Consider the following 24995-nt stretch of genomic DNA (forward strand, 5'->3'; position numbering starts at 1 on the left):
ACTAATAAAGTTGAAATCATCTTTACCTGGCTCTGCCATGGATCGAGGTTCTAAAAGAAAAGAAAGTAAAAGATTCTGAGCATTTATTTTACTGAGAAACTACATGTTCATCAGAAGCTTCCTATAGAATTTCACAGTCTCTTGCACACTCAGGAGTGATACAATAAGGTTATGTGACAATATTAAGTCACATAACTTGTTGCATAAGATCTCAACACGGACAGGATGGATATTACAGAAAGGCAGCAAAAGAGCAAAAACTTTTTTTTTTTTTTTTTTTTTTTTTTTGAGACTGAGTTTCACTCTTGTTGCCCAGGCTGGAGTGCAATGGCACGATCTCGGCTCACTGCAACCTCTGCCTCCTGGGTTCAAGCAGTTCTCCTGGGTTCAAGCAGTTCTCCTGGGTTCAAGCAATTCTCCCGCTTCAGCCTCCCAGGTAGCTGGAATTATAGGCATGTGCCACCACGCCTGGCTAATTTTTGTATTTTTGATAGAGATGAGGTTTCATCATGTTGGCCAGGCTGGTCTTGAACTCCTGACCTCAGGTAATCTGCCCGCCTTAGCCTCCCAAAGTGCTGGGATTACAGGCAGGAGCCACTGTGCCTTGCCCAAGAGCAACAATTAAATGATACTGCTTCCTCTTGAAATAAATCTGAGTTTCACTTGGGGTACATAAACCTTAGCCAAGGAGGTTTCTGAGTTAGTTATATTTCAGAAATGACTCTTGCTTTTACTGGCACTCATTCAGCCTTACCTGAAAAAGGTTTGTGAAGATTGAGAGATTGTTCTTGGCTTTGGGCTCTGATATCCTAATAAAATGTACACTATACCTCCTGCTCTGAGGTTTCTAAGATTAAGAGCCTCAAGATAGATCATAGTTTTTTCAAGAGTAGGTTTTTTCTTTTTGAGACGAAGTTTCACTCTGTTGCCCAGGCTGGAGTACAGTGGCAAGATCTTGGCTCACTGCAACCTCTGCCTCCTGGGTTCAAGTGATTCTCCTACCTCAGGCTCCTGCGTAGCTGGGACTACAGGCACCTGTCACCACACTCAGCTAAGTTTTATATTTTTAGTAGAGATGGGGTTTCACCATGTTGGCCAGGCTAGTCTCAAACTTCTGGCCTCACGTGATCCGCCCGCCTCAGTCTCCCAAAGTGCTGGGATTAAAAGGCATGAGCCACCATGCCCAGCCAAGAGTAGGTTCTTATCTTATCTTAAAATTCTTTGGGCTTCATGAAAGTGCCCACGGTGGTACTGAATACAGGTGTTTGATTGATATTGAATTGCCAACACTCAAAAAGTAGTTGTTGAACTTAGTTTTAATCTTCTACACTGGTAGACCCATTGAAGTTTTTTTTTCTCTCTCTCTGTTTTTTTTTTTTTTTTTTTTTTTTTTAGATAAGGTCTCACTCTGTTGCTCAGGCTGGAGTGCAGTGGCGTGATCTCAGCTCACTGCAACTCTGCCTCCTGGGTTCAAGTGATTCTCCTGCCTCAACCTTCAGAGTAGCTGGGCCTACAGATGCATGCCACCACACCCGGCTGAGTTTTTGGTTTTTTTTTTTTTTTTTTTGGTGGAAACAGGGTTTCACCATGTTGGCCAGGCTGGTCTCAAACTACTGACCTCAAGTGATCCGTCTGCCTTGACCTGGCCTCCCAAAGTCCTGGGATTACAGGTGTGAGCCACTGTTCCCGGCATCTCTCAGTTTAAATGGCATTCAGAATATATTATTGTTGCTGCTACTACCAATAAAACCTGACAGTAGCTCTGATTCATATGTCACACTGATCTACAGACTGCTATTTTGTGATAGGCAGAAAAAGATTAAGAAAAAAGCAAATAACTCACCACAAAAAATGATGTATGTGAGATAATACGTATGTTCATTAGCTCAATTTAGCCATTCCACAATGTATATATATTTCAAAACATCATGTTGTACATGGTAAATTGTAAAATTTTTATTAATCAATGTAAAAAAGAAAAAATAAACAAAAGTTATACATGTTCATTATGGAAAAACTAAAAAAATACAGAAATGCAAAAGGAAGTAAAACAATTGACCCTAGACTCACTGCCCAGAGAAAGACTGCCAACATTTTAGCAAATTTCTTTCCCAAGTTTTTCTATAATAGATTGCTCTACATAGTTAATAAAACATATTTTTAAAAAGCAAGTATGTTGCAATGTAGTTTATGGCTGAAATTGGTCAAGGAGAAAGCACTGCATGACAAGGTGAAAGCATTGTGCGATAAGAAAAGAAGAATTAACCATGTAAATTTCTAAATAATTCTTACAATAAAAAAGAGCAAGAACCCAATGTGAAATAAAGAAATACAAAGACTTAAGTAAATATGAAAAAGAAAAGTTTCATCCCAGATTTAATTAGTGAAGCACAGATTAAAACAAGTGTTCCCATTTTTGGCCTATACAATTAGTGAAGATTTTTAATAAAATGGTTAACACTCATTGCTGGTGAAGGTGTGAGATGAAAGGCATTCCCACATATTGTTGGTTGTAGTAGGATATAGCTAGGGCGACGTGTGTCCCAGTTCAACTGGGGCAGACCTAGTTTATGCCTGGGATCCCTGTATAATTATTAATAGCATCCTCTTTCACTCCCCTAAAGGATCTCATTTTGGCTGATTAATTGTGTGACCATCCTAAATTTAGTTCAACCCTTTGGGGTGGCATTTTGGCAACATATTTTAAAAGCCTTAAAAAAGGTAAATTGATAGCAGCAATTCTCGTACTAGAAATTTATTCCAAGGCAATAACTGTAGATATTCACAGCTACTGGGGAGGCTGAGGCAAGAGAATCGCTTGAACTGAGGAGGTGGAGGTTGCAGTGAGCCGAGATCGTGCCACTGCACTCCAGCCTGGGTGACAGAGTGAGATTCCATCTAAAAAAAGAAAAAGTAAGGAGGCTCTGTGTTTATTGACATGGAAAGGTGTTCATTAAATGTTGAGTAAATAATCAATTTACAAAAAAGAATATGATGCTTTTCTTTAAAAACTATGCATGGAAAAATTCTTGGAGAACATATACTGAAATATTAACAGGAGTATGATTACAGGTGTTTTTTATTCTTTTTGACTATATTTTTAATTAGTTGTTAAAAAGTTATAAAAATAAGTGTGTACAATAAGTTCATAAAAACAAAATATCAGAAAATAATTTAAAGTATTAACTTACTTTTCTGTAAAATCCTAAAATCTGGAGAATCTTCTATTAAAGTCCCTTCTCTATACCACTCAACCTTAGGAGATGGAGCTCCTTTTACTCTGCATTCAAAGACAACCAGCTGACCCTCAGAAGCTGACAAATTTTGTAGCATCTATAATGATAAGAAGAATGTAGTTAGAACAAAAAAGTACACATTTTTGTAATCTAGTTCCGGTGTTGAATTTTATAAAAAGATGCCATCTCCATATTTGCATTTTTCTCCAAAGCATCTACATCTCTAGCAGCTTCAGTTCTGTTGATGTGCATTCAAAAGTAGTTTTGAGAGCTTGTTTGGAGGCTCTAGCAGGCGAGCGTGGCTACTCCTATGCCCTTGACCTAAGATTGGTCCTCCTCTATCAGGGATGGTCATCTTCTTCCACTGAGCGCACAGCTTCGGGAGGGACGCACATGGAACAATGAGGGAGAAAGAGGACACCCGCATAGCCAGCCTGATCAGCTGAATTAATTCTGGCCATCAATGGGGTGACAGATGTCACAGCCAGATCACCCTCACATCCTAAAAGTAGGTTTGAAGACAGAATCATCTGAGCCCATATAAAGCTTTTCCCTCACTATTGTTTTCCTTTCTCTCTCTACCAATGCTAAGTAAATTTATTAAATATTAGGCAAGACATTTTGAGTAATGTAGCTACTTTTAATATAGTGTCTTTGGGGTGTTTTTTTTGTTGTTGTTTTGGTTTGGGTTTTTTTTTTTTTTTTTGGTCGGGGGTGTTTGTTTGTTTGTTTGTTTGTTTTTTTCTGAGACAGGGTCTCACTCTCTTTCCCAGGCTGGTGTGCAGTGTTGTGATCATGGCTCACTGCAGCTTCAACCTCCCAGGCTCAAGCGATCCTCTCACCTCAGCTTCCTGAATAGCTGGGACTAAAGGCACAGGTCACCACGCCCGGCTAATTTTTTTTTTTTTTTTTTTTGTAGAGACAGGGTTTTGCCATGTTGCCCAATCTGATGTCAAACTTCTGGGCTCAAGTGATCCACCCACCTCGGCCTCCCAAAGTGCTGGGATTACAGGCTTGAGCTACCGCACCCGGCCTCAGTACCTCTGTTCTTAAATGCCCAAGTGGTGTTTGATTTCCAGAAATAATAATAATCTTTAAATCTGCAGTGAGTATCTACTAGATGTGTTCAACATAGGAGTGATGTATTAGTCCACAAAAGAATGTGGCTGCTTATAATGTGGAAGGGTTCCATGGCCCAAGTAATTGGTTCTGTCTTCCTAGCTTTGCCTTGTTTACATTCTGCAGTCCTGGAAATTGATTTTCATTGTGCTGTTTTGTTTTTCTTATGTAGTCTTTACAGGATAGGCTCACTAATCTGTAGAGGAATAAAAACAATCACAATCTTTATAAAATCTTAGTCACACATACAGTCATATGTCACTGCAAAATACGTTGTATTTGCGAAGGAATCATTAAATGCTTTTCCACACTCCCACAATGAAAGGTTTAGAAAGACCACTTTGAATTGTAAGATATCAGTGTATTCTGTATTAGACTCTAGAAGATAATAAAATGCACATTTTTTCACAACTAGTTTCTTATTCATCATGGTTTGTGAGCTGAAAACCATACATTCTTTTCTGTAGTTGGCACTTCATGTGATTATGAAATGCTTTTTCGGCACATGTATTGGCATATTTTTGTTTTTCATTTGGCCCAAAGACTGTAAGCATAAAAAAGGTTACAATTAAACTTCCTCCACAAACTCTGTAAGCAACAAATGCTGCATGGCTTTCTATTATTACAATTTTTGGACCTGCATTTAGGAAATACTGGTTCTTGCTTCAGAGAAGGGGAAAGCCAATCGTTTTTTCTCTTTTGTCATTCACTGTTACGAATATTTCGTTATTTTTTACAGTTCTTGTCTGAACAACTTATGATATTCTGTACTTGGTCCTATCGTACTTAATAGCATTTACCTAAGGAGAATATGGGGCTGGGGAAAACCACATAGCATTAGCTGTGTAAGAGACTTTCACCTCAGGGATGTTATGCATTGATATTGTGACAGCCAGGAGGCGCTGTAGTTCAATGCCAGTGTTTTATTCTTTCTGAGGTCCCAAATTTGTTTGCTGAAGTAATTCAGGATGGGATTAACACCGAGTGGTTTCTGAATTAATAAAGAATTATTTGACCGAAAAATCTTGTTATTATTTGTCTTCCCAAAACATCTACTAATGACAAGAACGGAAAACAGGAAGCATCAGTGAATTTTGGGTGCTCCCGGCAAACTGGTGAGTATGTCCTCCACCCTGACCTCTGAGCAAATTGTGTGCTCAAATGGCAGCTTTGGGGCCCATTGAAAACTTTAATGGCACTTAGACACCCTCCTGGAGCTTATACATAATAGAGTTTTCGTTCCTTCTTGAGGCAAACCAATTAGAAAGCCAAACCAAACATCAAAAAAGGTGGTGGTGGCAGAAGGGGTTGAGTAAATGAAACAGTACATTCACAGTAGAATGAGGTCAATCTAATATGCTCTGACATGGCCTAAAGTTGAGCTCAGATATATGAGCCAGTTCCCAATCTGCAGAGGTTACACAAAAGCCCTGCTTGCAAAAGGATCTCCTTGAGAAAATATGTTGCTCACAATTTAAACCATCAGTTGGTTGTTATTCATTTAACATCAAAGGGCAAGACTTGTGTTCTATTCAAGAGCCCAGCCTAGTTATGTGAGATACTACAGTGTATGGAATGGGCCTCCTAATGTCTGTGATGGAAGCTCATTCCAGTGTGGCACATCATCAATACTCAGTAAAGAAGGTGCCAAGGGTCATCTCACAAGCCACTTAGAAAACTGTTAAGAGTCATAGTTATAAGGATGAGGATGGTCGTTATTGCTGAAAGCTGCTTTTCTACAAAGTTTCATGAGAAAGAGCTGGCTCACATTGCCACAGATCAGGATCCAAACCAGTTACCCTGTTAGAACATAGTGTAGCTGTCATCACGTTCATCACAGCAGTAGGTCTTAGGCTGTTGGTTACTAATGGCATGGGGTGTACAAACTTGATCATATTCATTTCAGCTTCACTGACAACAAATGAGACAGACCAAACAGTCTCCAACTAGCAAAGATTAAGTTAGTCTTTTCTAGGAATTATGAGTCTGGGCTAAAGTCACTATAACCAAAGATCTACAACCTCCTCAGGTATGCAGTATTCAAAGTGCAAATCTATCTTGTGTGGCATCACTAAACTGGTCATCTGGGAGGACATTCTTTGTAGGGTGACTTGACAACATAGAGACTTGGGAAGCTTGTCTTCTTCCATGGCCATTTGACATTTTACTTTTTTTCTCTATTCCTCCTAAAGACACTCTGAAGTCACAAAGTAATGAAAATAATAATTTCTTCTTAGCTGAAATGGAAGGGTTTTTTTGTTTTGTTTTGTTTTTTGTTGTTTTGTTTTTTGAGATGGAGTCTTGCTCTGTCACCCAGGCTGGAGTGCAGTGGTATGATCTCGGGTCACTGCAACCTCCACTTCCTGGGTTCAAGTGATTCTCCTGCCTCAGCCTCCCAAGTAGCTGGGACCACAGGCGAGTGCCACCATGCTCGGCTAATTTTTGTGTTTTTAGTTAGAGAGGGGGTTTTGCCATCTTGGTCAGGCTGGTCTCGAACTCTTGGCCTCAAGTGATCATCCTGCCTCAGCCTCTCGAAGTGCTGGAATTACAGTTGTAAGCCACCGTGCCTGGCCTGAAATGGAAGTTATTTGCCACAGAATAAATGTGTGCCTGCTTTGTGCCCAGCACCATGCCCACTGCTATAAATGTGAGTTGAAAGGATATAGTTCTTGCTTAGTAGATCTATAACCACAAACATAATGCTGGGACATCCTTGAGAAACAGCATCTGCCTTATTGGTTAAAAGATGTCAGCTACAAGGTTCGTTTTGCCATTTTATTTGTTTTTCAATCCAGTTGATAATTTTGCACCTTGGAAGATGCTGCAAGTGCACAGTGCTTTAGGCTGGAGTTGGATCAAAGTGGTTTTTACTGATAAAGAACTGTCTGATTGAAAGCTCTTTTGCCCCTTGACTGTCACAAGTGCCCCATGCAATCACTGAGTAAGAAAAGTCTCCAGAATTGATTGAATGGGGAGAGGGGCCCATGAACTCCAGAAATCTGGATCCCACTACCGGCCCATTTATTTCAGGGTTTCCTGCCTTTGCTGTTATATAATGAAGTGCTCTTTTTCAAATTCTCGCTTCCCCTGCCCCCTTGCACTCTTCAAATTACTGCTGAAGCAGCTGGGGCCAGGGCTGCTGCAGCCTTGAAAGCCTGCCAGAGCAGCTGCTGCTGGGGTGGGAGCAGTGATAGGAGTAAGATTCTAATTTGATCATTGACCTCCCTTCACATTCAAGAAGTGTGAGTGCTGTTTTCCCCGCATAAACACAGCAAAAGTATTTTTGATACTGAGTAGAGGATGGAGGATAGTCTATCTCTATCCACAGTTAAAGAGCATTTAAAAACATAAGTATCACCTATGGGTAGAGTAGTGAACTAGTTTTGGAATCCCACAGTCCTCTTTCAAATTCTACCACTGTTTTGCTGGGCTACTCTCCTTTTCATTTTAACTTTCTTTAAAAGAAGATAAGTACTTCGCTGTCACCAGCAGAGGAAGGAGTTAAATAAAACTCTGCTCTCTAAGCGTTGCTTAAAAAAAAAAACAAAACTGGCTTCTTGCCACGATTGGCAAAGAAATGCTTTGTTGGGCAGTATAGAAAGTGAGTCACAGGGAATGGAATGCCAGAAGTCCCTAAACAAGTAAATAGGGCAGGAATAAGCCAAACAAACATATGCAAATAATCTGTTATCATGGCTTATAGCCACATGATACCATCCATCACTGGTGGCTCTGACTCAGAAATTTGCTAATGACACTGGCAGTGACTATGACCTCAATCCTGCCCTCACTGATGGAAACTAACGCAAGCACATCATTGCTGATAAGTCTTTCTGGAATCTGAGCCACTGCCTATCCTAGTTCCCAATGCCTGAACAATCCTTATCCCATTTATGGAGGCAAAAGCACATATCCTGATGAGGCTGAGAAAGCCTCGTCAGGGTTTGGGTCTGTGTACTAAGGACCATTTTCCCACCATTAAGCTATTTCTTTTAGATATTTTATCTAACAAACAAAGTATGTTAATGATTAATTCATTTTCCTATTTTTATTTATCAAAAGTATATGCATCTGCCAATCAGAGCATCTAATTATTAATAGAAGGAGCTAATCAGAATCACCACACAAAGGCAGCTCAATCTGTGGCTCTAATCAGCTCATGAAAATTAAATGTAAAGAATAAATGTGGCTGGGCACCGTGGCTCACGCCTGTAATCCCAACACTTTGGGAGGCTGAGGTGGGCGGATTACCTGAGATCGGAGTTCCAGACCAGCCAGGGCAACATGGTGAAACCCCGTCTCTACTAAAAACACAAAAATTAGCCAGGCATGGTGGTGCACACCTATAGTCCCAGCTATTTGGGAGGCTGAGACATGAGAATCGCTTGAACCCAGGAGGCAAAGGTTGCACTAAGCCAAGATCATGCCACTGCACTCCAGCTTGGGTGACAGAGGGAGACTCTGTCTAAATAAAATAAAATAAAATAAAATAAAATAACATAAAATAAAATAAATGTTAGCCGAGTGTGGTGGCTCATGCTTGTAATCCCAGCACTTTGGGAAGCTGAGGTGAGCGGATCTGACGTCAGGAGTTTTAGACCAGCCTGACCAACATGGTGAAACCTCATGTCTACTAAAAATACAAAAGATTAGCCAGGCATGGTGGTGGACGCCTGTTATTCCAGCTACTCGGGAGGCTGAGGCAGGAGAATCGCTTAAACCTGGGGGGCCAAGGTTGCAGTGAGCTAAGATCATGCCATTGCACTCTAGCCTGGGCAACAAGACTGAAACTCCATCTCAAAAAACAAACAAGCAAACAAATAAATAAATGTTAAAGTCCTATTGGACTTTTCAAAATAATAACAACTTTTTACCTATTGTTGCCTCTATGGACTCCTATCTAGTTATTAGAGATAGTCTTCAAGGTGAACGGGAGAGATTGAAAGGTAAACAGCTTTATTGTCATGATAAACGTGCCAGAGGTATGCTCTGGGTGATACGTGTCAACCAAAAATGAAATTCCTAGCGCACACCCACTCTGCACCCTCCCCTGCCTGCCCCCTACCATCTGAATGGACCCCTCCTCTCAGCAAGGGCATTCTGAAGCTAACCTGAAAACTAGTTCAGGTCATGATGGGAAGGGGACATGCCTCATTATACCCTCCTGGAATTACTGATAGAACAGACTCTTTAGGTCTGATAAGATCTGATAAAAAACATTTATAATCTATTCTCTGAAGCCTGCTCCTGGAGGCTTCATCTGCATGATAAAACCTTGGTCTCTACAACCCCTTATCCTAATCCAGACGTTCCTTTCTATTGTTAATAACTCTTTCAACCAATTGCCAATCAAAAAAATATTTGAATCTGCCTATGACTTGGAAGACCCCACTTCCAGTTGTCCTGCCTTTCCAGACCAAATCAATGTACATCTTACATGTACGGATTGATGTCTCATGTCTCCCTAAAGGTATGAAACCAAGCTGTACCCAACCACCTTTGGCATATGTTCTCAGAATCTCCTGAGGGCTCTGTCACAGGCCATGGTCACTCATATTTGGCTGAGAATAAATCTCTTCCAACTATTTTACAGAGTTGGACTCTTTTCCTGGACATAGATGCAGGGAAGATACAGTACCTAGGAAGATTTCAAATTGAGTGGAGATATTACCTGATATCCCTCTGATGTCACCTGTCTGTCTAGGCAGATGGAGTTGAGGAAGGGAAGAGAGGGGGAGACTTTAGCTGAGACTGAGTATAAACTATCTTGTGGTTTAGCTGCCTTTGAAGAGTCAGCACTGTCTCTAAGGTGTGACAAACTGGCATGATAAATTAAAGTGTCTGTGGCACTTAATCACTGATTTAAGGTTAGACGACTTAGCAATGATGATAAGAGACAATAAGAAGTAGCTCTCTTAGCTATGTTACAAACACACATACACCCCCCGCATAAAGGTCCACCTATAACTCCTCATCAAAGTCTTATATCCACCAAATCACAACATGTTGCTCTCCTACTTCAAGACTTTGAAAATAGTAAAGCTAAAATCTCAAATGTAGGTTATGAACTGAACTTGAAAAATTGAGAGGCATCTTGTTTCACATAAGAATGTTTGCCTAACTGATATGGATATTAGTAAACATGGTTGTTCGCTCTAGACTCCACTCTGGGTTTTGGAAAACCATCTTGAATGATCTGATACAGCAGAGCTCCCATGAAATGGATGCTTCTGTAGAAGTTGTGGATTTAGCTATTCCTTTAAGGATCAGTACTCACTAGAAAAATAGCCCATTTTTTCCATTTTGCTCAAACCAGGATTTCTGAGCTTCAACACTGTTGACATTTTGAGCTAGACAATTTTTGTTGTGGGGGGCTGTCATCCTATGTGTTGTGGGATGTTTAGCACCATTCCTGCATGCCAGGAACGCAACCCCCCAGCTGTGACAACAAAAGTGCCAATGACTCTGAAGGGCAAAATTAACCATGATTGAGAACCATTGCTCTAAACCAAAGCATACTTCAAAGAGGATAAAATCTATTTGGGCCTAAGTTTGGTGTTCATACAAACAATAAACAATAAATCCAGGCATAGATATTGCCTATTTGGTCCTCATAATACCATAAAATCTAATGTGATTCAGTTTTTTCATCTTCACACTCACTGGCTTGGGCAACATATAAACACAGTCTGATAGTCTGAGAATTGGGACAACTTGTTTGTAGTCCTGATTCTGCCACTAACTGGATCTGTGACATTGGCTACATGGCTTCATCTCTCTGGCCCTCCCTTGGTTTTTCATTTGTAAATGAATGTGCTTGACTAAATTTTCTAGTGCTAAGTACAAAGATTATGAGACTCAGAATTTGATGCCACCTCAACAGTTGATACTATGGAATAGAAAAAGAAAGCTCTTTGTCCTAGAGGGAGGGAGGCTTTATGTTAAACCTCCTAAGAGCATTTAACTCCATCTCCTTGAGCACCTAAGGCAGGTACCTGCAATTGAATTTTTCTAAAAATTCAGAGAAACCTTTGGAGTAATATGTGGCTAGAAATTTATCACTTGACCTCTAGGGGTGGCTCCTATGTTGAACAGTTGTATAATGGCCACAGAGATTAGTGTGGTAAGAAGGAAAGACATTTCTCTCATTACTAAAACTGTTATTGGAAATCTGGGACTTGAAGCGATACTGTAGTAACTAACAAAACAACCCAAACCCTATACTGTACATACAGAAGACCAAATCCTGAGATAAAAATGAATAAATCTTGTATCCTATAACTTTGGGTGCTGTGGTATCTTTAAAGCCATGACAGAAAGAAGTAATATTTTTATTACCTTTGTAAACACAGGAGCTGCAATGATAGGTTTTCCATCCAATCCCTGCAAGTAATTGGTGGGGCTCTGACACTGGTAGAAGGGAAGCAACAGTAAATTCATTGTTACTAATATTATTAGATGGATAGTGAGACATAACAAACCTATAGAATTTGGAATATGAAATGCATCCCAAACCAAAAAACTGATGTATTCTAAGTTTATGAATCACAGACTTCAAATTTTAGACTGAATTGACTCTATTTCTCTCTAGGTCATGGTGGCTATAAAATATGTGCTGCCTATCCCCACGCCACCCCTTCACATATAGATCTGTGGATCTGTGTCATTAACCCTAAACCTCCGAAGAAGCTCCATAGAACCCCTGGGGCTACACAGATCACAGTTTGAAAACCAATGGATTAGAACTAAAACTTGACCCCTCTGCACTACTAAATGGGTTGGATAATTTTTAAAAAGAGGTTGTAGATAAATATATTTAAATACATTGATCATCAATAAAGAAATATATCAGGCTGGGTATGGTGGCTCACAGCTGTAATTCTAGCACTTTGGGAGGCTGAGGCGGGAGGATGTCTTGAGGCCAGGGTTCAAGACCAGCCTGGGCAACACAGTGAGATCTCGTCTCTACAAATAATTTTTTGAAAAATAGAAAAAAAATATGTATATAAAAGAAATACATCAATAACATGTTATATGTATATTTAGATAGTATGACTTCATATGTTTTAAAGTCTATGCATACATATATGTATTCTTCTATATGCATAGACAATGCCTGGAACTACCCACTAGAAACTACTAACATGAAGTACCTCTGAGGAGTGAAGGCACTGGAGTAGAATCTTGACTAAGCTTTTTACTTAATACATTTTTTGGTGGGGGAGTGGGAGGACAGGGTCTTATTCTGTTGCCCAGGCTGGAGTGCAGCTATGCTATCACAGGTCACTGTGGCCTTGACCTCTTAGGCTCAAGTGATCCTCCCATGTCAACCTCCCGAGTAGCTGGGACCATAGGTGCATGGCACCATGCCTGGCTAATTTTTTTTCTTTTTTGTAGAGATAGGGTCTCGCTATGTTGCCCAGACGGGTCTCAAACTCTTGGACTCAAGCAATCCTCCCACCTTGGCCTCCCAAAGTGCTGAGATCACAGGTGTGAGCCACCACACCTGGCATACTTCTGTACTTTTAAAGTGTTTTTACAATAAGCATGTATCATTATTATTAACTTGAAGGATGAGAGCCTTTGCTGTTTTCTAAAAAATAACTACATGCTTGCTTCGTCTTAGAAAGTGGAATTCTCTGCAGCTCCATGAAACTAATCAGGTTTTATGATATAGAGTGTTTGTTCTAGGCCAGTCTGAGAGCTGACAGCTCACTGCATATGTAATCAGCACCCTTTATAAAGCTGAAAAGCCAGGGACTAATTTGTAAAGCGTTTCTTCTCCTCAGAAATTTGCCTATTGAAGCCCGAGAATATGTTCCCAAAGCAACAGGAACCACTGCTCTCAAACATCAGAAACACAAGGTGATTATCCTGATGATGGAGTTGCACCTGAGAAAAACACAATCATGCCATGCAAGATGGTCATGGTCACCATGACTGTCTGTCACAGTGGATGGCACTTGTGTTTCACTTGGATTCTTGTACCTGCTGGATGGTTGCCACACGAGGTTGGGCCACCAAATGCTGGGCTTGGGATACTGCTGGAGGAATGGCTGCAGAGGTAGTGGGAGGAGATGACACCTCATTTGGCTTCTGGATTCTGAGAAATTATTAAAATATAGATTATAAAATAGACCTATCACTCTTTGTGAAAATTATTTTAGGAAAACTAGTAATGGCATCACTGCTTACAGGTGAGTGTAATAAAAATCTTGGTTTGATGATATTTTACAAACGTTGACCAAGGGCATTTTTGCTACACACTTTGTTAGGCAATGCAAACACGAAAATGCATAAGACACCATTCCTGTCCTTGGGCCGTTGTTCTCAGTGTAGCCAGGGAGTCAAACATATTAACAGTTAACTGAGATCCAAGACAAATGCAGTGATGGAAGCATGTGCAGAGGTAATTTTTTGAGATTTGTTTTGTTGTTACCCTTGGTATTTTCCCTCCCCCTCCCGTTTCAAGTAAGAGGCCAGGCTTTTTAAATCTATATCTCTGATCCAAGACAGGGTCTCTCATATATAAAACTTAACCTCTGAGAATTTGGCATGGCAGAAAGTAGAAACGCCATGAAGTCAACAAGCTTTTCAAGTTTACACAAATTAAATTAAAGAGAGTATTTGAAGGGCAAGAGAGCCAGCAAGTATTCTTGAGAAGGCTGCAGAGGGGAGATTATTTTAGTTTTGTTGTGGAAGAGACAGAGGTCTGTGGATCTTGCCAGAGAACCTGACCCCAGGGAGAACCTACGTCCAGAGGGGAAGGCCATCTCTCTTGGTAAACGGCTCCCAGTCTTGTTAAAGATATCAGTAATTACACATGTCAGAAAGCAACAAGCTCTGGACTTGAAGAGAACTTGGGATTTGGGACATGGGCCTCTCACCTGTAACCCATGTATAGATGACTGGATGACAGAGGGCTTTCCTTTGGCCTAGGTGTTATATCTCTTTGCCTCAGCTTCCTCATCTCTAAAATGGGGAAATAATAATTCCCGGAGGGGGCACGGTGGCTCACACCTATAATCCCAGCACTCTGGGAGGTTGAAGTGGGTGGATCACTTAAGGCCAAGAGTTCAAGACCAGCCTGGCCAATATGGCAAAACCCCATCTCTACTAAAAATACAAAAAAATTAGCCAGGCATGGTGGCATGTGCCTGTAATTCCAGCTTCTTGGGAGGCTGAGGTGGGAGAATCATTTGAACCTGGGTGGCAGAGGTTGCAGTGAGCTGAGATCGCACCACAGCACTCTAGCCTGGGCAACAGAGCAACACTCTGTCTCAAAATAAACAAATAAATAATAAAAAATTCTTATCTCATAGGGTTTCGTGAGGATTAAATGAGATAATTCATGTAATGTGTTTAGAATGGTGCTTGCTCCAAAACTGCTCTCTCTCTCTCTATGGCTCATTGTAAAACTGTGAGGGGGAAAGTGACACTCAATACCAGACTGGATGTTTTCCCTAACCAGGCAGCATTTGGTCTCAAGCAGAATGATGTGCTAATGCAAAGCCAATCCATGTATCCAAAGCATCTGTTTTCTTCTTCTACAATAATAGAATACCTGATTTCTTTACATGATTGCTCCAAATAAAGACTACATATCCCAAAATTCACTGCAGCTAGGTGTGGCCACATGGGTACTTTCTGGTTATGGGATATGAGGGATAGTGGTATATGCATTTTAAGAGAGATGACCTTAAAAGGCTGACGAGCCTTTATTTCTTTCTATTTTAGCCTAAGAAGATGAGGGCAACATCTTAGTGTGAGATAAAGCAGAAAGCAGGAAGCACAGAGGAACCTAGTGGAATGTGGGGTCATTTTACCCACCAAATCCAGATTTGTATGTAAATAAGAAATAAATATCTGTTTCATTTAAGTCACAGTTAATTTGAGTCTCTATGATACACAACTGAGGCTAAATCCCAACAACTACAAGTAGATTTAAAGCAAATAAATAAATGGGATATTTCTTTCTTATTTAAGTTTATAGATCAAAATCCATACCCCTTAGGTTTGTAACACATTATGGGAGCCACAAGGAAGCGGTGATGTGTGTGCAATAGGAGAGAAGTTTATTACAGAGCTCAAAGAGAAAGAACATTTAGACTGGGTTTTGCAGGACAAATAAGAGTTTGCTAGACAGAGAAGATAGGGCAATCCTAGCAAAGTGAATAGCTTGAACAAAGGAGTGAAGAGGAACTATACATGGTTTGGGTGAGATGTCAACAATTTAGACAGCCTGAGGTGGGGAAGGAAGGAGGGGACAGAAAAACCTGGTTGATGCTCTACTGAATAAGGCTTTGCATGTATGCCATGTTAAGATTTTTTTTTAAATGTTGCTGTTTGTTTTGTGTTTGATTTTTGTTTTCTCATAGATAATCTTTTTCTGAGTCAGGAAAACAATAGGATCAGAATCTTGATCTCTTTTAGAGAATAACTGGTTGTAGTTTGGACACTATAAAAGAGAGAAAAAGGCAGAAGCAGACAGGAAGCCCTCTAAGGAGGTGGTTGGCATAAAAGGCAGGAGAGAAGGAGGAGTTGACTCAAGGCCACGAGAATGATATAGGAAGGGGGTAAAAGAGGAATCATTTACTCTGGTTATGAATGTTCGTATCTGCACAAAAGCTAGAAGCAAATTATCATTTCAAGGTAGGCATAAACAAAGGATTTCTGCCCTTAAGGAGCTCATCCTCTGTAGGGAGTAAATTGGAAAGATTCAAATTTATCTGCTAGGCAAGACTTAAGCAAAAGTAGGGTCTTCTTCAAATCCACTCAACTTGTTTGTTTGTTTATTTATTTATTTATTTTTGTGGTCAAACCCTGGAGCCACCCTTCTTAAGTTCTAGTAACCAATTAATCGTTCTCTTTGAGCTATTAATTGATCTGAGGATGCTAAAGCTATAAGATAGAAAATCAGAATTACCGATTCATCTCTTCCTTGTTGGGGTCCCCTTCTGAGTCAGAAGAAGAAACCCCTGGAAAAATAAAAACAAGACATAAGATTGTTAAGATAACAATTTCTTAAATTGGTTCCTAAACACGACATAAGATTTTTAAGATGATACTTTGTTTACCTGATTCCTAAATATCTGAATACCTACAGAATCTTAGAAATGAACTCAGTAATGCCGGGCGTGGTGGCTCACACCTGTAATCTCAGCACTTTGGGAGGCCGAGGGGGGCGGATCACCTGAGGTCCGGAGTTCGAGACCAGCCTGGCCAACATGGAGAAACCCCATCTCTACTAAAAATACAAAATTAGCTGGGCATGGTGGTGCATGCCTGCAATCCCAGCTACTCTGGAGGCTGAGGCAGGAGAATAGCTTGAACCCAGGAGGCGGAGGTTGCCGTGAGCTGAGATCGCGCCATTGCACTACAGCCTGGGCAACAAAAGCAAAACTCCGTCTCAAAAAAAAAAAAAAAGAAATGAACTCATTGATTCACTACACTAACACCCAACTTGACAAACAAGGAAATAGGCCCTAAGAAGTTGAAGGAATTGCTCAAGGTCACATGTCTAGTTAGTGGCACTGTTCAAATTAACTGACCCAACTTCTAAGGGTACTTATATGTAAAACACCTGCTGATGCCTTTGGCCTAACAGAGCAGTATTTGCAGACATTCTCTGGTGTTCGTAAATCCTCTTGCTCTTGGCCTACACAGATTGAATACAAGAAGGGATTACACTGGATTCCAAACATTGTAGGTGTAGGTGGATGCTCTTCCGTCCAGTCCTAATATTAAGAAGTCATACTTCATTGTGAGATAGGGGGTGTTTAAAATCTTTTTGTCACAAAGAAAAAAAAAACCCAGCAATCCAATCTCAGCACTGTTAGCAGAGCTTTCATCCTGGATTTACTTCTCAAGATAGTGCATTCCACGAAGATATATAACAGCTAAATCTGGAGGTATTTATTGGACTCCAAAAATGTGAGGATAAAAACACATACACATCCAACACATTTCTATTCATGTATTTATTCAAAAAATGTTTATCAAATACTCACTATGTACTTGGTACTATGTAAGTACCTAGTACAAGTACATATTGGAGATATAAATAAGTCGTGGCCTTACAATCTAGTTGATAAATGGGCATCTATACCATAATAATATGTTTAAATGCTAAAACAAAGGCATACATAAGGTATTATTGGTGAAAAAAGTGCTAAAGAATGACCTGCAGACAAAATTCAGAGGATAAGATAAAATAGGAATGCAAATATAGGTAGATACAAAGGAGCATAAGTTGATTTTTTTTCACCTCAAATTAATCATATAAACTTGATGCCAATGTAAATGCCTTTCCAGTGTTCCCAGATGGTATCCATGCATCTATCCTTGACTCCCTGCAGTATATTTTCAAACAGCAGCCAGAGTGACTATTAAGTCAGATCGTCCAGGCACAGTGACCCACACCTATAATCCCAGCACTTTGGGAGGCCGAGGTGGGTAGATCACTTCAGGTGAGGAGTCCAAGAACAGCCTGGCCAACATGGTGAAACCCCATCTCTACTAAAAATACAAAAATTAGCCAGGTGTGGTGGCGCATGCCTGTAATCCCAGCTATTTGGGAGGCTGGGGCACGAGAATCACTTGAATCCGGGAGGCGGAGGTTGCAGTGGGCCGAGATGGTGTCACTGCACTCCAGCCTGGGCAATAGAGTGAGACTCCGTCTTAAAAACAAAACAAAACAAAAAACAAAAAAACTAAGATCATGTCATGCCTTTGCTCAGAATGCTCCAGAACTTCTCATCTACCTCAGGGTCAAAACCAAAGTCCTTGCAATGACCTACAAGGACTTTTGTGATCTGCTTACCTCCCTCCTTCCACTTCCACCCCATCTTACCTTTCAACCTCATCTTCTGTTACTTTCTTGCTCACTCCATCCTGGCCACATTGGCTCATCTCTGTGTCTTAAGACAAGCACACTCCCACCCTCAGGGCCACTGCACTTGCTTATTTTTCTGCCTAGAGTAAATTTCTCTCAAACGACCTTGTGGCTCATTCCCCACTCCTCCGCCCCCTACACTCATACATACGCCATTCCTATCTCTTTTTCTTGGTTTTTGTATCTTTCACAGTGTTTATATATACCTATCATATCATATATTTTATTTGTTTATGTTGTTTATTTTCTGTCTTTCCCATCATATAATGTAAATTATCAGTAAATGAGCCTAAGTATTTTTGTTCTACTTGGTTGACTGCTGTATCCTCATTGCCTAGAAGAGTGCATGGTAGAGGAGGCCCTCAATAAATATTTATTTATTATAACTAAATGTCTTACTATTAAGTGTCATACTCCAAGAGTATTTTGTTTTACCTTCTATATAAATCTCAGCAGAAGTCGAATCTGTCCCATAGATGTTAGAAGCAAAGCAGGAATAGCGTCCTGTGTCCTCTTCAAAGGCTTCCGCAATGGTCAGTGAGTGCAGATTTCCTGCCTGGACGATGTGAATATCTGGGGAATTTTCAAGCTCCTTGCCTTCACAGTACCACCTGCAGGGAAAAGGATATGGTCATTGGACATGACTCAAATGCAAGACAATAACATAGACAGCTCCAGATATTCTCTTAAATGAGCTTCATTTGAAGTCAGAACAACAACAACAAAAAACTCCATCATTATAACCTTATTTTTTTGTAACAGTGAGAAGAGTTGGCAGTATTCAAACCATACTGACACCACACTCAGGAAATTAGAAAGTAGCTCCAGTTAAGAATGGTACAACTGAGAAAACTGGTGAGAAAGCAGGAACAGCCAAGTACAAAGATCAGGGTCTTTGATGTGGAACTTGGCTTCTCCTAAAATGACTTTCCGATTCCTATCATACGCATTAAGTGTTACATTCGCTTATATGAGAGAACCTAAGAGATAATACAGGTTCGTACAGTTGAGGACACTCATTTCTTTCTATTAAGTTTCATCTGACCTAACTAAATGAAAATTAATTTTTTCTGTTACTTGAGCCATCAGAGTAAGGAAGAGGGGTCATATTCTCCCAGGAGTGGCCTAACTCTGGCAAATAACCCAAGTTAAATATGTTTCTGTAGGTTATGATATTTTCTTTTAATTCTATATCCTTGAAGTTAGAAATTTTTATTACAGCCTAGTTTTCTGGCCAAAGTTTACCAAAAATACTATATAAAATAATGTTTAAAATGTAGAGGTGCATAATAAGAGAAATGGACATTAAAATTAAATGGAAATTCCATTCTTCACGTAGAAGATTGGCAAAAGTCTAAATGTTTGACCACTCTTACACATTGCTAGTGTGAATGGCATAAACCCTATGAAAGAAGTCTGCCAATACTGCCAGAATTACAGATGCAAATATCCTTGGACCCAACAATCCCACTTGTGGGAATCTATCATATAGATCCACTGGTATACATACAAAATGACGAATGTATAGGCTACTCATTCAAGCAGCAAAATATTGTAAACCATTCAGGCGTTCATCCTCAGGGGACTGATGCAGTCACACAACAGAACACTATGCTGCTCTAAAAAGAAGACGAGAATGATCACTATGTACTGACATGGAAAGAATCCCAAGATATATAATTGAATTTTAACAGTAAGGTGCAAAATAGTGCATACAGGGTGCTAGCCTTGTATAAGAAATGGGGTTTACGGGTTGCATTATGTCGCCCCACCATAGATATGTGGAAGTTCTACCCCACCCCTATACTTGTGAAAATGACCTTACAAGGGGGCAAGAAATAAGATATGTTCGTGTTGTTTGCATTTGCAAAAAGAAAATTGGAAATAATAAAATGCAAATCATAAGCGGCTATTAGGGGCGAACGGAAACAAGATGGATAAGGACAGATAGGAGTGAGATGGCTCAGTGTACCCTTTTACATTTTTTCATTTTTTGAAATAATAACTATTAATCAACATAATAAAAAGTAATTAAGTGGGAGGTATAATAACTACTAAGTGTCAAAAATTAAGTAGCCTTGGCAGTTGCTAATCTTTACTGTAATTTAGATCTAACCACTCAGTGCTGTAATCCCTGTCTCCTTCCCACCATTTATACAGCAATATTCTTTTTTTTTTTTTTTGAGACCGAGTCTTGCTCTGTCACCAGATTGGAGTGCAGTGGTCCAATCTCCACTCACTGCAACCTCTGCCTCCCGGGTTCAAGCAATTCTCCTGCCTCAGCCTCCCGAGTAGCAGGGGCTACAGGTGCACACTACCACGCCCAGTTAATTTTTGTATTTTTAGTAGAGACGGGTTTCACCATGTTGACCAGAATGGTCTTGATCTATTGACCTCGTGATCCACCCGCCTTGTCCTCCCAAAGTGCTGGGATTACAGGCATGAGCCACTGCGCCTGGCCCTTTTTTTTGCGGGGGCGGGGGTGGAGGAAGGGTCTCACTCTGTTGCCCTGGAGTGCAGTGGCATGATCATGGCTCACTCCAGCCTCAACCTCCCCGGGCTCAGGTGATCCTCCCACTCCAGCCTCCCAAGTAGCTGGGGCCACAGGCACGTGCTGCCACACCTGGCTAATTTTTGTATTTTTAGTAGATACGTGTTTTGCTATGTTGCCCAGGCTGGTCTTGAACTCCTGGGCTCAAGCGATTCATCCACCTTGGCCTTCCAAAGTGCCGGGATTACAGGAATGAGCCACCACACATATCCTATAAGGCAAGATTCTAAAGCACACTGAAGAAAACTCACCTGTTTACTTCCCAACAGTCAAGCTATTCTTCATTATTCCATAAATATGTCATGGTCACCTCCCCACATTCAAGTCTCTGCCCATGTTTTTTCTGTCTGAGATTCTCTTTTTCTGCCTTTCAGCTACTACAAATATAAGTCATCCATCAAAATTTGGCTCAGATATTACCTCCTCCACAAAGCTATATTTTACCATCAATTCTGAATGATTGTTACATTTTCTAACTTCACCTAAAAAAAAAACCTATACTATGTCATGCAAATACTTGATTATACACGCTTTTACTATTTTCTATTTTGAAAATGTGTCTTGCCTCACCAGTTTCCTAGGTTGTAAATGTTTTGAAGGTAAGGACAGTGTCTTGGATGCTCCTGCAAGCATCCACAGTGCCTACCACAGTTTTCTATATACTCTGTCTCCTTTGGCCATCTTATCTCATCCTATAGTTTCAATTATTACCTCTATTTGGGACATCATCCAAATTTGCCTTTCCAGCTCTAATTTCTGGACCCCATCTCCCATCATTCTTCCCTTCAATATGTTCCAACCACATTGGTCTTTTGATTCTGTGAACACATAAGCTTTTCCCCACTTTGGAATTTTGGTACTTCCTGAAACCCTCCTCCCCCAGACCTTTACAAAGATAGGTCCTTCTCATGAGTCAGATCTCAGCTCAAATGTTGCCTTCTCAGAGAGGCCCTCCCTGACCCTCTTCCCAATATAGCCCCCTTATCCTCAGTCATTCCAGCACATTACCCTATTTGTTATCTTCATAGCATTTGTTACTATCTGAAATTGTCTTATATACTTGTTTATTTTATTGTGGTTTGCTCCCTTCACTAGACTGCAAAGTGCATGAGAGGACCGTATTGGTCTTATTCACCACTACAATGTCAGCACCTACAATAGTGCCCTGGCACATGGTAGGTACTCAGAAAATAAGTGTTTGATGGGTTTGTTGAAAGACTGAATGATGGAAAAAATTCATAGTTAATATTTTCTAAGTATTTGTTATTTGCTTCATCAAGTTCTATGGCAACCTTTGATTTCTGTTGTGGCAGCAGCAGAACATAGAGCTGCTGAAATGGGTTCATAAATCTCCCAAAGCATAAAACTACCAAGACCACAAGGAGCTTGTACAAACAAATCCTCAGAGCGTGTGCAGTTCCAAATTCAAATACTGGATGTCCGATTAAACAAGACATATGGAGCACATATGTTTATCTTTACCCCCCTCCTGAAATGCCCCTAAAATGAGAATAAAAGAATTTTTTAAAGGTACAAAACCATAAGGACAAAAAGAATGGAAGGGGAGACAATAGCAGATCTAAGACTTCAAAACTCGTGGAAGGTGGAAAGCAGGTTGAGGAGCCAGGAGATTTGGGAAATGTGGAAACCAAGTGCCCACTTGGGGATATTAGTCAAAGAAGAAGCCAATTTGTGCAGCAGAACCCCAGAAAGTTTTGGGATTTGGAGACACAAGATTGCTGACAATGGGAGAAGAGATACAGAGCTTAAAACAGGGAGGTTGGTTACAAGTTTGGAACATGAGCTTTTAGATCTCCCCACTAGGTCACTTCTCCTCTTCTGAGCCGTTAGTGAATGTCCCGGAATGAAGGCTGAGTTGCAGACTGAGCCAGCAGCTGCTCCATGTTGGAGCAGGAGGAAGAAGGGCTTCTAAAGGGATTTCTCTAGGGAAAAACATGGGCCTTATGGATCACCTAAGACTGCATGGAAGAGAATATTTAGGAGAAGTTACACAAATCTGTTGGAGGATTAAGACAAATTTGCAATAGAAACACAGAACTAAGCATGTAAAAAAAATGGTGTCATCAACTTTAAGATCAAAATAAAGAGTTGTACAAGCAAAGAAGCATTCACTTTACCCTACCAGGCTTGGTAGTGAACAGTACTTAGGTAGTAACAGGAAGGTAAGCAGTTTCCTAAACCACAGTGTGATGATTATAATGAAGTGATAAAGAAAAGAGCAAGGGGAATGCTAGTTTAAGGGGTGCTAACCCTTCATCTTGCAGAATAGGAAGTCAGCAGAAATAGCTAACATCAGCAAACCAAGCAATAGCAGTAGAAGCATATCACAGTGGTTCTGAAAGTGTGGTTCACTTTCTGTGAAGACAGAACTATTTTTATATAATACAAAGATATTATTTGCCTTTTCATTGTATTGACATTTACACTGATGGTGCAAAAGCCACAGTGGGTCTAATTGCTGGTGCTTTAGCAACACAAATTAAAGCACTGTTGCAAAACTGATTAGTGGTTATTGCATTTACCACCACACTTGCAATTAAAAAAAAAAGAAAGAAAGAAACAAGAAAGAAAAAGAGGCTGGGCACGGTGGCTCATGCCTGTAATCCCAGCACTTTAGGAGGCTGAGGCGGGTGGATCACTTGAGGTCAGGAGTTCAAGACCAGCCTGACCAACATGGAGAAAACCCACCTCTACTAAAAATACAAAAATTAGTGGGCATGGTGATGCACACCTGTAATCCCAGCTACTCAGGAGACTGAGGAAGGAGAATCGCTTGAACCCAGGAGGCAGAGGTTGCAATGAGCCAAAATTGCGGCACTGCACCCCAGCCTGCACGACGTGAGACTCCATCTCAAAAAAAAAAAAAAAAGAAGAAAAAAGAAAAAGAAAAATTCCATTTCACCAAAAAATGTCCTTGATGAAGCAGTAAAAATCATTACTTTTATTAATCTCCACCTTGAGTCCATGTGTTCTTAATATTTGGGTGGTAAAATGAGAAGTATTAATAGCATAAGTACTAATAGCATAAAAATCTGTTGCATATGGAAGAACACTTGTGTGATGTTTACATTAAGGGTTGAACTAGCTGCTTAATGCATGAAACAATATTTCAACTTGAAAGAACAAATGATAGACAAATTATGGTTATTCAAACTTGGATATTCAGCAGACATTTTCTCAAAAATGAAGGAAGTAAACCTGACATTTCAAGTAAAAAAAAAAAAACTGATAGTATTTGTTGGAATGAAAAAATTTGAGGTTTCAAGGGAAAATTAGAAGTTTGGAAAACTTGTATCCTCCACGGTAAGTTTATGGTTTTCCAATACTTAAATTTTTTTAATGAAATCAGTGATGATATTAACAAATGTGATTTTAAAATATTATATAATAAAATGTATCACCTTTTGGAAGATCTGCATTACTAATTTTCCTGATGACCAATGTGTGATATTATCCATTCAAAGTTCAAGACAGACCAGTAGGTTTCAGTATAGCAGAGCACAAAAGTTTATTGGTGTGGTTTCAGATTTCATATTGCAACGAATCTTTCAGAAACGACTGCTAGTTAATTTTAATATGGTATCAAATAAGAATAGCCACAATTTCCTGAAAAGACTATTAAAATACTCCTCCTGTTTCTGACTACATAACTGTGTAAGGTTGGATTTTTAAAAATTTACTTCAACCCAAACAACATAATACAACAAACTGGATGCAGAAGCCAATGTGAGGATCCAGCTGTCTTCCATTAAGCCAGATATTAAAGAGATATGCAAACAATGAAAAACAATGCTACTCTTCTCACTAAATGGTTTTTTGTTCATTTTGGAAAATGTAGTTATTTTTTATAATTTTTTTGTTAACATGTTTATTATTACTATTTAAAAATGAATAAACAATATTTAAAATCTTTTTCAGTTTTAAATTCTAATATGATAAATAAATAAAATATTACAACTCACATAAAACCTCCTTTGGGTCTCACTGATTTTTAAGATTGTAAAGGGATCCTGAGAATAAAAAGTTTGAACCACTGGCATGTTATTTAGAAGTTAGAGGTAAATAAACAGAAAATTGCAAAAAGGAGTTGAAAATGGTCTGTTCTTTAATAACATTTGGCTTTTAAAGCAATGTAACTCTATTAACTTGATAAAACAAATATCAATAGCTATTT

The 24995-nt window shown here is 39.8% G+C and overlaps 1 protein-coding gene across 3 annotated transcripts in view; it reads right to left on the reverse strand.

The window, feature by feature from the left end:
• Nucleotides 1-24995, reverse strand: part of MYPN (myopalladin) — a 101924-nt gene that overhangs the window by 49920 nt on the left and 27009 nt on the right. For 2 of the 3 annotated variants that reach the window (XM_004049489.4, XM_063710051.1), the window contains 6 exons: nt 18685-18860; nt 16282-16333; nt 13344-13458; nt 11694-11765; nt 3192-3333; nt 27-50 (listed from right to left, as the gene is read on the reverse strand). In XM_004049489.4, the coding sequence (XP_004049537.1) occupies nt 27-50; nt 3192-3333; nt 11694-11765; nt 13344-13458; nt 16282-16333; nt 18685-18860 (581 nt within the window). The remainder of the gene's footprint in view (nt 1-26; nt 51-3191; nt 3334-11693; nt 11766-13343; nt 13459-16281; nt 16334-18684; nt 18861-24995) is intronic. The other variant, XM_063710052.1, reaches the window with a different exon arrangement.

This window comes from Gorilla gorilla, chromosome 8 (genome assembly GCF_029281585.2).
Source record: "Gorilla gorilla gorilla isolate KB3781 chromosome 8, NHGRI_mGorGor1-v2.1_pri, whole genome shotgun sequence".
In the NCBI taxonomy this organism is placed as follows: Eukaryota; Metazoa; Chordata; class Mammalia; order Primates; family Hominidae; genus Gorilla; species Gorilla gorilla.